A 17,676-nucleotide genomic window follows, 5' to 3' on the forward strand; every position below is an offset into this window, starting at 1 on the left:
TTAAGTTATTAAATGTATATTACTTTATTAATAATATATACTGAGCATTATATTTGTTATATGTAATACTGGATTACAATGACTAAATAGGGGGGGGTCCTTGCCCTGAAAGAGCGCACATTCTAGTGAAGGACTGGGCACTTTTGTTTAAGACATATGTATTCAGTTTTTAACAACATAGGAAATGGCAACCCACTCCAGTGTTCTTGCCTGGAGAATCCCATGGACAGAGAAGCCTGGTAGGCTGTAGTCCATGGGGTCACACAGAGTTGGACACAACTGAAGCGACTTAGCAGCAGCAGCAGCAAACCAGCATTTCCCCATGTTTCCCAAGGAACAACCATCCTATCAGAAGGCCAGGTACATTTGGAAAACAGAATGTACATAGAGGGTAACAGGAGGATGCTGAAGGCCCTATGAAGTCTTACAGGAAAAAGTTTGACTTAACTTGGCATTTCACAAAATTAGGTAACTGCATCCTTTTTCACCTAACACCTATAAACTGATCATGGCACTTTAGAAAATGCTGACTTGGACACACAGTTTTTAAAATGTATTCCTATATATTTCCTAAGGCACTGAAAACACAAACTTTTAACACTTTTCACATTTTCAGAAAATATATGAAAGAGCAAGTTTGCAGATTCTTAAGAACTGTAAAAATAATTTGAAGGATGATGGGGTCAAGAGGTTGGAGAAAAACAACAAATAGAAAAGCTTTCCCAGGCCAGGAAAAACTATCTGAAACTACAAACTAAGGTCAATAAGGACAAAATATCCATAAAATTTAAAAAACAAGTGATTTAAATGTATAATCATTTTACCAAAATCTACTTCAGGTGACTATTTAGACTGCTTCAACAAACATATCTTAATCTGCAATAAACTTGACTTATATTCTTAATTACATGTACAGGCAAGACATTACATGTTCCATATTCCATTTATTAACATTCATTATCTTTCTGCCCTCTTCTGGATTTTAAGCTTGTGCCCAATCTTCTCTCTGGATGTTAGCACCTAATGGAATTCTGGTATTTAGACACTGCTAATTGCTGGTTTAATAAAAGATATCTTAACCAGATTAAAATGGGAAAATATATTCTCTTCCTTATTGCTACAGAAAAGTAGGTAGAATTCTATTCTATATTATAAAACTACCTTTGCAAATACTACTTTTTGAAAAAAAGCACCATTAGACAATAGAATGGGAAAGACTAGAGATCTTTCAAGAAAACGAGGTATCAAGGGAATGCTTCATGCAAGAATGGGCACAATAAAGGACAGAAATGGTAAGGATCTAAGAGAAGCAGAAGAGATTAAGAAGAAGAATATACAGAAAAATGATACACAAATGCAAGAATATACAGAAAAATGATACACAAAATATCTTAATGACCTGGATAACCATGATGATATGGTCACTCACCTAGAGCCAGACATCCTTAAGTGTGAAGTGATGTGGGCCTTAGGAGGCATTATATGAACAAAGCTAGTGGAGGTGATGGAATTTCAGCTGAGCTATTTTAAATCCTAAAAAGATGTTGCTGTTAAAGTGCTATACTCAATGTCAGCAAATTTAGAAAACTCAGCAGTATCACAGGACTGGAAAAGGTCAGTCTTCATTCCAATCCCAAAGAAGGGTAATGCCAAAGAATGTTCAAACTACTGTACGATAGCACTCATTTCACATATTAGCAAGGCTATGCTCAAATCCTTCAAGTTAGGCGTCAGCAGTACATGAACCAAGAACTTCCAGATACATAAGCTGGGTTTAGAAAAGGCAAAGGAACCAGAGATAAAATGGACAACATTTGTGGATCATGGAGACAGCAAGGGAATTCCAGAAAAATATGTTTCATTGACTATGCTAAAGCCTTTGACTGTGTGGATCACAATAAACTGTGGAAAATTCTTAGAGATGGGAGTACCACACGACCTTACCTGTCTCCTGAGAAACCTGTATGCAGGTCAAGAAGCAACAGTTAGAAACTTACATGGAACAATGGACTGGTTCAAAATTGGGAAAGGAGTAAGACAAGGCTGTATATTGTAATCCTGCTTATTTAACTTATATGCAGAGTCCCATCATGCAAAACGTTGGGCTAGACGAACACAGGCTGGAATAAAGATTGCCAGGAGAACGATCAATAACTTCAGATATGCAGATGAAACCACTCTAATGACGGAAAGTGAAGAACTAAAGACCTTCTCGATGAAGTGAAAGAAGAGAGAGAAAAAGTTGGCTTGAAATTCAACATTCAAAAAACTTAAGATCATGGCTACTGGTCACATTACTTCATGGCTAACAGAAGGGGAAAAAGTGGAAGCAGTGACTGATTTTTTCTTGAGCTCCAAAATCACTGTGGACGGTGACTGCAGCCATGACATTAAAAGAATTTGCTCTTTGGAAGGAAAGCCATGACAAACAGACAGTGTATTAAAAAGCAGAGACATCACTTTGCTGACAAAGGTCTGTATGGTCAAAGCTATGGTTTTTCCAGTAGTCACGAATGGATGTTGAGAATGGGACCATCAAGAAGGCTCAGTGCCGAAGAAATGATGCTTTCTAATTACTGTGTTGGAGAAGACTCTTCAGAGTCCCTTGGACTGCAAGATCAAATCAGTCAATCCTAGAGGAAATCAACCCTGAATATTCATTGGAAGGGCTGATGCTGAAGCTGAAGTTCCAGTACTTTGGCCACATGATGGGAAAAACTAACTCAATGGAAAAGGCCCTGATGCTGAGAAAGACTGAAGGTGAGAGAAGGGTGAAGCAGAGGATGAGATGGTTAGATAGCAACATGGACATGAATTTGAGCAAACTTGGGAGATAGTGGAGGACAGAGGAGGCTGGTGTGTTACAGTCAGTGGGGTCACATACGACTTGGCAACTGAACAACAAACCCCAGACACCTGGATTTCAGTATCCTTTGAAAATAACTTTAAAATCTGTAATTCTGATGATTGTTTAAGAATTAATGGCCCTGTTAATAATATTTAAAATAGTATTCTGATTTCTGAGTTTCTTGGCAAATTTATTTAAGCTGAGAAAGAAAATCATTGGCACACTCCTTTTCTTGCAAATATGTTCACACACACATACACACCTTTGATTATGCACAATTTCTTATTTAAAGGAATTGTTTCTGCTATCTCATCCTGTTTAAATTTGTAACAGGTGCTATGACTAAAACAAAACACTATGTATAATATTGAAGAGGGGACTGGTAGCTCAGAGAAAAATAATAAATTGGTCTCTGGATATGCAGTCTGTTTTAACACCAGATAGTAAAACTTTGCTTTCTCCATATTTTTCCTAAGTGGCAGAAAGTGTTATCCTGAGATTGTACCTTCACTCCTAAAAGCCATAACTTCCTCATTCTGCTCAAGTTTTTGGGTAGTTCTTGTAGACAACTGCAAATAAAGATTTCTTCACTTGTGGAGGCGTTAACATATCTAGCAGTCTTTCTAATCTCTTCAGCTGTACCTATTACAAAATGTTGTTATTCTCATGAAAGTAAGGCTGTGGCGATTTCTCATTTTAAGGCATCGTTGGGCTTATCTTTTTTAACCAACTTGTTTTTTCTGCTAACTCATTTGGATGTTACCTTTTTCAAGATCAGGCAGCAAACTAACTTTAAAAATAGAGTGAATGAATGAACAACTGATTGAATAAATAAAACAAACTCATCCCTCTTGGGAGCCCTCTGCAAATATTCAGGTTAATATTATATATGTGTTGTTCTTAAGAATATATTTAAATGATTTTGTGAACCTTTGCAGGATAGTAACATACTTATATGCAGGAGCTGACATGATTGTTGGTGATGTCTTTAACATTAAAACCTAACAATAGCATTTTGATGATAGTCAGGGAATACACTTTTTCAAATAGATTATAAGTGGAATCTATACGGTCCTACAGGTTTCTCAAAGACTTTTCTGTCCCTCCATCTAGAACAGCAGCGACAGTGTAACATCTAGCAGCCCAGCACACACCTCAATTTCTAATTTTCAGCAAACACACTGGTTTTAACTCACAAATTATTCATAATCTATGAAATTTCCAGGTAATCACCCCACTACATTCTCATCTAAGGTTCATTGGTGAAACACATAGCCTGAACCTGACTTAAGGTGGCCTTTTCAAGTCTTCCTACTTGTCAGGTGCAAAGGTGTTCTGTCTTGGAACAATGCTTTATGTTTCAGAAGATGATGACCTCACCCATCAAATAATTAATGATTAATTTTTAGTTTCTTGTAGACACAATGTTCCAGAAGAATGTTCCTTGGATACTTCCCACTTGAATCACCAGACTAGTGGAGGCAGTTTACAAATAGCTTCTGGCAGTGCTGGGTCCATCTGACAGCTGGCGGACCTTCTAACCCTGGCCTTCTCATCAGGAAAACTCAACCTCATGTTTCAGATATGTCCCAAAACTCTTCCAGACCTATTCTAAGAGAATCCATCAGGAAACAACTAGAAGCTCCAAGATAGCACTTAACTTGCCTGTCAATAGGAAGGTCTTGCCTCTGACTTCATTTGATGGTTCTTAACTAGATTATACTTTGTCCTCTTTTAGTATACCCTAACTTTTGCCTTCATGCTTTGAGGTTTGGTCTTGGCCACTTCTGAACTAGGTTCAAAGACTATGAAGCTTTTAAGGCAGATTTTCTATTCTGAAAAATCTTTCTGTAGGGAACCTATTTAATCACTTTTCCTCTTGGAAAATAAATCTCTACTTGAGACCTATCTATCAACACGAGAGAAACCAGGACTGCTAATTTCTCTTTCATCAAAGACTGGCAAAGGACCTCCACCAGAATGACAACTGCATAACCCTGAGCAAGTACTATGAGGTTGCTACTTGCTACACTACCCTTTCTGGACTTTCTGCTTTGATTATTGCCTCAATTATAAATTGAGGAGCATCTATTACCAGAATGAGTGAAACTAACTTTACTGAAAGTAATGGACCTGTACCTAGGTATTGTTCTTATATTCTTGGCTTTGGAAACTCAAAAAATACAATACATTCCTTAAATGCTGAGTTTGTCCTAAATTACCACAAAATACGAAGGGAGAAACTCCTTTACCAGTGTCTTTTACTTGAATAACATGTTTGGACAGCTAGAGGTTAAAAAAAAAAAAGTCTCCTTTAATGTTCAGAGTATAGCACTAGTTTATCACAATAAAATTTGTGAGAAAATATGCAGGTACTTGCCTTATAATTAGCAACTGATGTCCCTTAGTTTTTGTACTATATTGATGGGAAATGAGCAGCTTATCCTAGGCTGTATAAAAAATGCTATCTGGATCTCTGGTCGTGGGTAAACCTCCAGCTTTAATATGTGACTTTAAGAACAAGAGTACGAAAACTTGCAAAGATACTGATTTCATTTGTCAAGTTCACTCATGCTCAGTCATACACATTTGCCCTGACTTTGAGGCTTCCAATACTTCCCAGGGGAAAGTAGTCACAATGTCTGTGAAGTACAGTGGTTTAGAGAAATACTATCCCCAAGTGAGGTTATACACAGTCTCAGAAAGATAAAAAAATTATGAAAGTAAGGTAATAAGGCCAATTCTCTAACCCTGCTCCTGAGAGATGGCCATTGCACTAAGGTCATATAAAATCCCCTGGCTCAGATTTCACCTTAGCCAGCAAAGAAAGGATGTGTACTCTCACTGGCAAGGAATGATGCCCCTATGCTCCTGGCAATTTAAGCTATGTCAGAATTTGCCGAGCTGCACCAGACTGAGAGCTAGGTTCTCTCTACAAGGTGTGGATAAAAAATGTTATCAGTAAACAAAGGATGCTGTGACCATCAAGCCTGTAGCCACCGCAGCTCCACCACCCCCCACCCCCTAACACACACATACACAAAGGGGAGTGTATAGAAACAAATACTACCCTAGGGAGCATATCAACAGCCCAGACACTTGCATATTCCCCTACAGAGAAAAGTGCTAAATTCATTAGCTTGAGATGTCTGCTTTTTCTTTAACAGTAATCTTTTAAAGTTCTGACTACCTGGTTTCTGGTGCAAAAACTCCTAATATACTCTGGTTTCTCCCTTACTTCTTTAAGATGGTCCCTCAGAGCTATCCGAGAAGCTGTCTCATTGGTTTAAATCCTTAGCAAATCCACCAAATAACATAATTTTCAACTTTAAGGTTGTGCTTTTTTAAGTATACAGTGGGTTGACAGCCTTTCATTGGGCATTTAGTAGTTATAAAATTGCACAAGGTATTGTGGTGAGGCTAAAAATGTTATTCTATGTAGCAGTAATATTTATAGATGTTATATAAGTTGTAGACTTAAAAGGCTCATTTCAAATGGTCTTAACCTGGATACTAAATAAGTAGCATACACTGACAAAAAAGTCCAGGTGATAAGGGGAGATCCTGCAGACCCTAATTTAAGATAAAATACTGCCCAAAAGTGAAAGTTGTTCAGTTGTGTCCAACTATACAGTCCATGAAATTCTCCCAGCCAGAATGCTGGAGGGGGTAGCCTTTCCTTTCTCTAGGGCATCTTCCTGACCCAGGGATCTAACCCAGGTCTCCTGCATTGCAGGCGGATTCTGACCTGGGTTCAAGCCCTGGGTCAGGAAGATCCCCTGGAGAAGGGAAAGTCTACCCATTCCAGTATTCTGGCTGGAAGAATTCCATGGACTATGGACTGTATAGTTCATGGGGTTGTAAAGAGTCAGACATGACTGAGCCTAAAAAGTCTAGGACCTCATGTTTTAGCTTACTTTTCCCAATAATTCCCTAAGAAAGGCCTTTTATTATCTCATTCTACCAAAATTCCATTTTTATTTTGTCACTTTCACTAATCAATGACTTGTTTAAACTTTTATACACTACTCTTTAAATAATAAATGATTCAGATAAATTTACAGTTTTATACATATCTGCTTAGCAACTAACTATGATTCTGGAATTTGGATTTTATTACCAAGACAGAATGAATGTTAGTTGAAAAAGCACTTATTTGTGAGCTAGGAGCCTTACTGTACTGTTTATTTTTGAAGAATGAGCTCAATGTATGACATAAATCAACTACATCAGCCTAATTATTGGAGTCTAAGTAAAGCACACATATTCTTTCAAATATGCCCTTTCTCTTTGGCTCAGTCTTAACATATATACATATGTAAAACATGGGGTGGGGTGCAAACCTTCTTCCTCTCAAAGACAATGCATGAATTGTAGATTTTGAACAACTATGCATATAATGATCTACATACCAAAAAAAAAAAAAAGGCAAAGAATAATTAACATCTTATAATATCCATTGAGCAATTCGGAGTATGCATAACTTAGTACTAGTTTATTTAGCCTTTTTAAAAAAGAGTATGTTCAACTGCAGTCTGAGGTTGGTAGCATTAAATTCCTATGATCATACACAAGGCCCAAAGTCAAGCTACAAGAACCTGCTGCGGGATAAAGTACCCTGGTGAAAGATGTCTATAAAAGCAAGGTCTGGACCAACTCCTAGGTACAGTTCTAGGAGAAAATGCAGCAAAGAGCAACAGAGCAGGTAAAGACAAAGGTAAAAAGGAAGATGGCAGTGTGACCTGGAGACACCACTGGAAACATTCTGATCAATGTCACCCTTGCACACTGAGTACATACTACTACCACTGCTCCAGTGGTAATAAATCCATATATATCTACAGGTATTCTCAATTAGGAAGTGGAAGAATTACAGTAGGGACCTCTTCTGAATTAATTTAATCCCTTATCCATATATTTTCTATGAAGGACAAATTGAAAAATGATTAAAAGCATTTAAACTATCTTTAAAATCTGTCGCAGTTCTTCTTCAGAAATAGATTTTGGCTTGTTTGCTATAATCCTCACAATCTCATGAACTAAAATGATATGCCTTAAATTTCAAAATGTCTTTCTCTAGAGGCCAACAACTGCAAAATAAAAATCAGCCCCAGATGTGGTGATCCTCTCAACTTACTACTTGTCTTTAGTAATATAACTTAACTTTTTTGGATATGACAGGGCCCTTTAAGATGCCCATGCCTGCTGAGAACTTCTCCCTAGAAAAATGCAATAAAAACATCTGTTTCACAAGGATGGCGGACTCCCTGGGCACTCTTCTTATCTAACTGTGAATATATTACTATTTCAAAAGACTCTTCAGAAAGTGATACTGAGAACAGAGTAAGAAGAGAGTATCTCCTGGGGTAAGAAGCTGTGAGTGAGCACCCACCCAGGGCAGTGTACTGCTGATGTTACTACTCCTACTTTTGGTGGCCCCCAACTTTTCATGCAGCAGAAAAAATAAATGAGGTAAGCAAACGACAGTGTGAAGGATGGATTTAGTTTGGTGGGAAGAGAGCAAATTCCTGCATACCCTAAAGAGGGAAGCTTCTTTTCTGTTTCCAGAGGAACAGGAGGACCATCATTTAACTGCTGATTAATTCTGAGGAAATCTGTCTTTAAATGCAGTTAACAGGAACAGATATTAGAACAGGACCTAACTTCCTATTTACTTAGGCTATCAGTAATCACTAATTGCTGTCATTGTTAGTATTGTTAACGAGAGGGAAATTTGATTTTAAAAATGTAGTCCAATAATCTTAAAATTTTCATCTTTGTTTTAAATATCTGGAAGTACTGCAGTCAACTGCAAAATACTGTCAGTTATTCTGAACCCCTGAAGAACTGTTTATAAGTATTTCTCATGTACATTATCACACAAAGATAATGAGAATTCTTTGGAGTCCTACCTACTACAAATTATGTCAAAGAACCACTCCACTTTAAAAAAATTGTTGCTACTGATTAGTTAGAATTTCCCTCAATGTATAGCAAAATGCCTCAACAATTTACATTGACCCTGGTGGCTTTCAATTTTGATGCTATACATGAATAGCTTGTGGTATGTTTTCAGAGAAAAACAAAAGCTAAATAAATTAAATTATTAAGTTAATACTACTCTGACTCCTATAGTTATGAAGGAAGGAACTGTATCTACTGTAATGAAAACTAATTACATAGTTTTGCATTTTGGCTTAATTCCTATGTTATTGTTTCGCCAACAAGACTGCCAACTTCTTAAGCTTTACAGCTAGTCAAGAATTGAATTAAATTTGCATTAAATACAAAGTTAATGTCTTTGGGGTTTAATTTTTTTAATTAATAGCAAAGTTCAATGTCAGAAGAGTCAATGTACCAAAAAATTGAAACAGAAAATCAAAACTCATTAAAACAATTCCTGTTTGTTTGCTCAGTAATATATTTTTCACATTCAGTGAAAATTCTCTAGCCCTTCTTATAATTAAACTATTGGAATATTTTTTGTGGATCTGAATTTTCAAAGAATGTGATTTAAACACTTAATACAATTTTGAGTAATACTAATCCTAACATTGTATGCTGCTTTGTACGCAATTATACTCAACTATTTCTATACTAAACAGAATTTTGAACTTAATGTTAAACATCCTGCTTTCGTATTATAAATTAAGAACCTTATGGTCTGAATATTTCATTATCATTGTTTAAAGGCCGCAGTTAAGAAAAACTTACTACTGGAGGTTTCCTTGAGGGCCAAGTCAATTTCTCTTCCCTCACCTTTTGCCCAAGGTAAGCATTCAACAAATATTTACCTAATGATTTAGTAATCTGCACTGATAAAAATAAACAAATATTTCTTTGGTTTAGTATTAATGCTCTCCTGGTTTTCAGAAGTTATTAAATACTATTAGTGAAGTGCTAAACTACTATAAACTGTAATGATACTACAATAAGCAGTTTGGGACTTACTTTTCTTTTTCAGTGATCAAAACAGATGTAATAAAACAACAAATGTAGCACCTTAAACCCATAACAATTTTAAAAATTCAAGGTTAGATAATTGACCTAAACACCAAGTGAGCCCAACTTCCTCAAAAAGCACATTTGGGATTGCCTCTCCAAAGAATACTATAATTGGGTAAAATTTAATGTTCTTCTAGCTATTGTCTTATTAAGAAGTCTTTTTTAGTTGAAAATTATAACTGTCTTTAAGCAAATTGCACTGAATTTATGTACAAAGCATAACCTTTAATATATACTGAACAGAAGCAACAACGAAACACCCCAAAGAACCAGACCCTACACAGATACATTACTTAGTAATCTGTCAACAGCAGATTCAGAATATCTACAATCACCCTAATCTGCAGCATAATAAACTACTACCTCACCTTTTAAAAGCTTAGTTACCAGTACTCCTTTAGAATCACTTGAAGGAAAGTCTACATCTATGATTTGATATTGTAATCAAATGTTCAAATAAGATAAGTTAGTCCACATAAAAAAGTATAGCAGCAGACACAAGCAGAGCAGCAAGTGCTGAAAGCATTCTCACATCTTACCAAAGGTTCCTTTCCAAGATCATCTTTAATGAAACATAAATTTAAGTTCAATAGCCCTGTTCAACCAATTAAACCTGGGAGTAACCTAAAATCCACAATTTCTCTGATGAATCAACATATCACTTTCTCAGTTATTTATTTAAGCTGTTGAAATCATACACCTGACATGCTTGATTTGAAATTTGGTATAGTTTTTTACAAGAGGGAATTTTAAACATCACGATTTCTTGATTAAATAATACTAAAACTGATAAGGATCAAAGATTCATATAAAATAACAGAAACCTCTAATGGTGTTCAGGCTCTGCAGTTACTATTAAAAACAACTTTGCATTTTTTCACACCAAAAGGGCTTTGTCGACATCTCATCAGATCAGTAAACTACATGAACTGAGTTTTGACAATTTCCACTATTATCAGTAATGTTTATAGGACTATTTTCCATTAATTCTTGAAACTATGAACTATATTTTATTTATATCTTATCCAATTAGAGACTATCTATGTAAAACTGTCACACTTCTCTAGCAATTTCTTTTCCAGGATCCACCTGCTCTGTGCTGCCCACTATAGGAAATGCAGTATGGTACAGAGAAATGTAATATTATGCACTAGAGTTACAATTAGTGCAATCCCATTAAAAATTTTTTTCTGGGTACTTGGGTCCTAAGATAGGCTTTTCTTGCAAGAGATACAGGCTGATCAGTGGTAACCAAGTTTATTACATATATATATATATATATATATAGAACATCAATAGGAAAAGACAGCACCAGAAACTATCCCGGTAATGCATGCGCCAGGAGCAGCGAGCGGGTGAAGCAGGGGATGGGGCATGGAACTTAGTGATTGAGGCGCAGCCTGCAGAAAGATGCGGTTCTGCAGTACAGAGGGAAGATGAGGGTTAACATCAACACAAACAAAATACCTCAAAAAAATGTCATGCAAATACAAAAGACTGCTGTAACTGGATTAAAAAAATTTGAGGTATACTATTCGTGTAATGCATTCCTAAGTTTCATAAAATGAATCTTTTTCCTTATAATTTTACATACCTCTTACAGGCAAATACTCATTAATAGCTTACTTTGGCCTTATATTTTTCTAGTCTTGGGGAAATAGAACCGTTTACCAATCTGACAAATATTTGTTTTATGTTTTTGTCTTCTTTGACTAGAGCATATCTAAAGTGCTATGAATTTAAATTCTACCCATCAGATATTCTTTAGGACTCCATTTTGAGGCTGACAGCGTCTTCTGCAGAAAAAGAATCCTTTCTTTCCTCAGAATCGATTGTCCCGTTACATATCACATTTTAAATGTTAAAAAAAAAAAGGGCATTAAAACGTTAGGATCACACTCCAGGTGTTTAGCCTTTGCTATCTGTACTGCAAAGCAAAACACACTATTGTATACACACAAACACACACAAACAGCAAGCAGTCAGTGGCTTAGAAGTGGCCACCTCCCCGTTAAAAACAAAACCAGAAAATGTCACCCCTCCATCCTGCCCTTGAAATTCGAAATAAGACAGCCAGGTTCGCCCACTGCAGTGGGATACTAGAAAAAACGTTCTAACGTTGAACCTAAAACACGGTTAAAACATACAACCCTAGGTCCAGACGACTTAATTTTCAGTGTACGTGCCTTCGTTCCCACTCCTGCCCCAGTAGCATCATCCAGGGCCGGGTCCCGACGGCGACCACCCGGCGCGCCGGGGCTGCCGGCATCCGCGAGGACCGCCGACTCCGGGCAACCCGGCTCCCGGCCGACTGATGGAGCAGGAGCGTCCGCGGCTCCCGAAGCTCACGACTCTGGCAAGGGATCCCGGTTGGGCGGTGGACCCTGGCATTTAAAAACTACTGAAAAGTCTCGCTGTTGAAGTGACTCGGCGGAGGCCGCTGCCACTTGGCGTCGCCGGGTCCCGGTCCTTTCTGAGCCGTCCGGGCGGCCCAGGCGACCCTCCGCGAGACCGCGGTCAGCTCCTGGGAGCGGGGAAGTGCAGCCAAAGCCAAAAGACGCCGCGGCAAGTTCCCGGAGCACTCAGCTGCAGCTTTCCCTTCTCTCTTCAGTTACAAGTCCCCCGGCAGCTTCGGGCGCTTCCTTAGAGAAAATGAAAAAAGTGAAAAAGCGTGGAGGTGCTAGAAGTCGCTGACATTTTCCGTCGAAGCAGATCCTCTCGGCTCCATCCCTTAAGCAGGATTTCCAAACTCAGATGCATCCTTAGCGGAGGTATTCCATGTTGACAGATCTCTCGCCTCCCACAAAATGGGGCCGAGGAGGCGGCCGCTGTCTCCTCTATGGGCGCCGCCATTTTGTGAGGCGGCGGCGCGGCGGCAGGAGCCCCGGGTGTGTGTAATGGTTGAATAGAATGACCCCCTCTAGGGAATCCCCGGCGCTGACAGTTACGTAAGGGGCTGTGCGCAAGTGCGGCGTTTAGGGAATCCGCACAGCTCGGGACTCGCAGCTCTGCGGCCCATATCTCCACCACCCCTAAGAGGACTGGTGGGGGAAGGGACGGATGACCTGGTCTCCCTTCTGCCCCGCCCCCCCTCGCGTCCAGCCTGGGCTTCGCTGCTCCACTCCCCCGGCCTCGTCTCCGCCCCTCACTGGCTTCCGAGACACTTACTGGCCCTTGGGTGTCAGGAACTTCCTAGCCGTAGCCTTATTCCAGCCCCATTTAAGAGGCAAACTTTACTTGAGAAATAATGTTTCCTAGAGTGAGCACCGGAAGCGTGGCTGGACTATATTACATAATTCTTTTCACTACCAAATAAATGTTCTCATTGTAATCACCACCTGAAATAACCCATCCAACCCTTTACTAGCCTGTGACCTTGGGTGTCGGTGACTTGGCCCGTAGTGGCCATCGCGGAAATGGGAATAATAATATGCTTCATAATTCTTGAAGCTTAATTAACATTTGCAGCAAACGGCGGACCCCAACACCCCTTGTAGATACAAACTTATGGTAGTATTTGTTGAGATTTGAACAGCCTCTTTTTTTGAGCTTCAAAAATATTTTAAACCGGGATCGCATTTAAGACATTTGAGAAAAAGCAAAAACATAAGATTTTCTTCAATATTTGTTTTAAGCAAACTATAACATACCTTAATATAAAAATATAAACGTTAATTATTATCGTCCAAGTTCAAAAGATTGCTTCCCAGTTTAATTACTGTTTGCATAACTGCACAGAATAAGCTAGTTTGAGAAATGAAACCAACCAAAGTCAAGATGAATTAAGAGCATGATTCCATTTCCACAGAACTAGGACAGACAGTTCACATTGTATTTAATTTACAGTTTGCTAAAGTTAGTTTGTGGGTAAGTCATGGAAAATGTGCTAACCAGGCCCCCCCAATACTATCACCACAAGGCTCAGAAAAGCCGATTCTTTTAGACCTTAAAAAAAAAAGGTGACAGGTTGACTTTATTCCGATCAGTGAATGAAACTAGCTTGAGGAGCTTCCCCTCTGGGCTTCCTTTCCCTCTCGAGCTCCACACCAGTTCTGTCGGGCGGGCGGGGACTCCAAGGCGGCCCTTCCAACTGCCGGGCCGGGGACGCGAACATCGCCTCCACCCCTAACCCTGGAACAACCGGTAGTGGCCGTTTCCCCGCGCCTCCCCCCTTTCCGCCGGCTTTGTGTGCGTGTGAAATGTGCGGCACATTGCAGATGAACCCTAAGCCCGGCGAGCCCAGTCTATTGTTCCCCGCGAGGAGCTGCCGGGGCGGTGTGGAGTCAGGCGCAGTGCCGCGGCCGGCCCTCGGGGGTCGCTGTGCGGCTCTGGCTGCCCGGCCGTGGCGGCGACGCTGGAGGCGGCAGAGAGGGAGGCTGGCGGGGAGGGAAGCGAGCGGGCGGGCGGCGCGCAGCGGCTCGGCTGCCGCCGGTGCCTTCTGCCCGGGGACGCCCCGGCCGCGAGGCCGCGCGTGAATGTGTGCGAGGGCCCCGCGGAGCTGCGGCCGGAATACACGCTGTCACCCCGCTTTCCACAAACCACCACACAGACCTCCCCCTCCCCACCCCCAGCCCCGCCTGCCCCAGCCCCGCCGCCGCCGCCGCGGCCGCCGAAACTCCCGGGCCTCCGGCCACCCGGCCCCTCACCGTCGGCTCGCCTTTCCCCTCGCCCGCTCGCGCGCCCCCGGCAGCAGCACCATGTTGAATCGCGTCCCCGGGCCGAGCCTCCCGAGCCGGCGGCGCTGAGAGGCGGGCGAGAGCCGGGCCGCGGGAGGGAGGGAAGGAAGGGGTGGGGGCCGCGCTCGCCCCGCGGCTTCGCGCGGATCCGGCAGTCGCCTGCCCCTCTAGTTTCGCTCCGATTTCTTTAAACTTTTTTAGAAATTCCCCTCCCTCCTTCCCTCCTCTCCCCCTGGCCTCCTGCTCCCTCCTTCCCCTCCTCCTCCTCCTCCTCCCCCTCCCTCCCTCCCTCCCTGCGCCGCCGCCGCCGCCGCCGCCGCCACCGCCGGCCCATGACTGAGCCCCGCCGCCGCCGGCCGAGGAATGGGCTCCGGGCTCTGGTAGGAAGCGCTGGGAGCGGGGGGCGCTTTTAAAACACCGATCTGGGTTTTTTTTAAACCTCCTTTGAAAAAATAATGGCAAACTCGACGGGGAAGGCGCCTCCGGACGAGCGGAGAAAGGGACTCGCTTTCCTGGACGAGCTGCGGCAGTTCCACCACAGCAGAGGGTGAGAGCAGAACCGGGGGGGCAGCGCCGGGGCGAGCCGGGGCGAACGGGGCTCTCCCGCTCGGGCCGCCGCGGGGTCCCGGCTGACAAGTGCGGGGCTTTCTCTCTCCCGCAGGTCGCCTTTTAAAAAAATCCCTGCGGTGGGTGGGAAGGAGCTGGATCTTCACGGTCTCTACACCAGAGTCACTACTTTAGGCGGATTCGCGAAGGTGAGTGGAAGTTTTAATTTGTATTTCCCTCTCGCTGGCCTCCTCCAAAAAGTCTCCTTTGACCCCGGAGTGGGCGCTCGGGGCCGGGGGGGTGGCCTGCGGGGGCCAGAGGCGTTCTTTTCGCTCCCAGCCGGTGGCACGGAGGCGGACGGCGGCGGGGCTGTTTTTGGCCTGGTGGCTCGCGTGCGCGCGGCGGGCGCGGGGCTCGGCGGGCGGGCGGCCCGGCGCCGGCTCGCGCCCTGCCCGGTGCCCGGCCGGCCCGGCGGGGTCTGAGCGCCGCGGCGGGGAGTGCGGGCGTGCGGGGCGCCCGCCCGAGCCCCGCGCCCGCCCCGCGCCCGCCCGCCCGCTCGCTCGCGAGTCAGCTCTGCCGCCGCTGCCGCTCTAGCACAGGCGGAGACACAGAGACACACAGACTCTCAGAGCAGTTTTCGTGCAACTCAAAATTAGCGCGGGCAGGTTTAACATCGATAATCGGCTGCGAAATGATCCCGGCAGCCGGGGGCACAGCCTCGGCCCCGTCGCCCTCGGTTTATACAGCTAACAAAAGAAACCAGGACCTGTCTCCAAATAGCCATCTTAGGCTTCAAGGCTAGGCAGAAGCTGTAGGCCTCAAAGAAGGGCCTATGGAGATGGATAGATCTGGGAGAGGGATCGGAATCGGCCCTGGCCCCGGCCCCCCCCAGAACCTGCGGACGTCGCTGTCCGGAACAGTATTGATCCTTTTGAACTTTTTTTTTTTTTTTTTAGTGTAAACGGACCGCGTTGAGATTTAAAAGGGGGCGACAGAGGGACTTGCGATTGGTTATTGTCCGGGCTTCAAAAACAAAACAAACCCACCAACACCCCCTCTTCCGCCCCCCAAAACAAAACAAGTGCTATTAAATACAGGGCTCTCGGGTGAAAACACAGTGATTCAGGCAGCCCTTGCTTAGCTACTCTTACGGATCGAGCCGAATCACCCACCGATTCCTGAGGGATCTGCAGATCTCTGTAGAATGGGTATTTATTTCAGAGTTAGGTTAGAGTTTTCTTGGATTGTACACTTTCAGACAAGTGTGGCTGTGTTTTTAACAGGTTTCTGAGAAGAATCAGTGGGGAGAAATTGTGGAAGAGTTCAACTTTCCCAGAAGTTGTTCTAACGCTGCCTTTGCTTTAAAACAGTATTACTTGCGGTGAGTAGTAGTGACTCTTCCAACAGTGTTGGGAAATAAGGGATTTATGGGGAGATTTGTTTTAGCAAAAAGAAAAAAGAAAAGCCCCAAGCAAGAAACAAACCTTGCACATCAGTTTCTAAACTTCTGCTAATTTCAGTCTGAGAAACATTAAATATCCACAAGGGAGGTTCTAAGAAGGAGAAAGTTTTCCTCACCTATTTTAGTATTGTTTACATTTTTCATACAGAATCATTACAGGTGACACCCCACCCCCCCATCTTGATAAACATTCTTTTGTGACATTGTTATTGATTGCTTGATATCCACAGAGGGGCAGAAAGGTGATGCTGAGGAAAAGAGTCAAGATAGTTAATGAAACTTTGTATCCCTTGGGAAATTTTTTCTTTGTTTTGGAAACTCCTTTGCCTTTTTAAATTCTGACTTGAAGATTTTGTTAAAAAATGAAACCTCTATGTGGACCCGTGTTATTGAGTAGTTTTTCAGTAGAATATTTCTGCATAGCATAGCATGTTGGTGCCTTAAGTGTCCAGGATTGGTTTTTTTTTTTTTTAAAGAAATTCTTACGTTTTTTGAAATTTTTGACTGACTGAAAAGCATTTAAAAGGATTATTATCTATTTAGGAAAATTAGGGATGCTACAAAATGGAATACTATAATTGGGATTTTCTTTCATTCTCCCCCTTTTTTGACTATTTGACAAAGTACATTTCTTAGTTAGTTGGCATGTGCTATAGTTTAGATAATATATTTTGTGATTCAGCATTAATTTTTCTGAGTTTTTCTCCTAGAAATACTTTCATATTGTAATGTATTATGAGGTCATCATTTATTTTTCGTATTTAGTTATCCAGAGGTTCTTTAGTTGGTGTTTGTTATTTAACACCAAAATAATGCTCTTCATATTTTTTGTTTCTTAATAATGATGTTATAAAATGGCCTTTTTTAGGTAGTGTGGCTACTGTATAATTTGAGTTTGGCATTTATCATTGCTCCAAATGCAGTATCCAAATGTAGATATACTGTGTTATGTTCAGCATTCTGAAATAGGAAATGCAGTAATTGCACAGGTGTGCTTTCTATTGGCTATCTTAGATTGACTTCATGCTTGAAGCTGAAGAGTTCACAGAACTTTGTGAGTAGTTACTGAGTTGCACAGATGTCTAGAAAATATTAAATATGATTAATTATCTCTTGCGAGTGTGTGATGGCATGTGTCA

At 41.9% G+C, this 17,676-nt stretch overlaps 1 protein-coding gene across 1 annotated transcript in view; it reads left to right on the forward strand.

The window, feature by feature from the left end:
- Positions 1-14,831: 14,831 nt before the first annotated feature.
- Positions 14,832-17,676, forward strand: part of ARID2 (AT-rich interaction domain 2) — a 205,796-nt gene continuing 202,951 nt past the window's right edge. Inside the window, exons 1-3 of the mRNA XM_055581583.1 lie at positions 14,832-15,076; positions 15,191-15,284; positions 16,359-16,456. Of these exons, the coding sequence (XP_055437558.1) occupies positions 14,985-15,076; positions 15,191-15,284; positions 16,359-16,456 (284 nt within the window). The 5' untranslated portion in view covers positions 14,832-14,984. The remainder of the gene's footprint in view (positions 15,077-15,190; positions 15,285-16,358; positions 16,457-17,676) is intronic.

The sequence above is a fragment of the Bubalus kerabau genome, chromosome 1 (genome assembly GCF_029407905.1).
Source record: "Bubalus kerabau isolate K-KA32 ecotype Philippines breed swamp buffalo chromosome 1, PCC_UOA_SB_1v2, whole genome shotgun sequence".
Taxonomy (NCBI): Eukaryota; Metazoa; Chordata; class Mammalia; order Artiodactyla; family Bovidae; genus Bubalus; species Bubalus kerabau.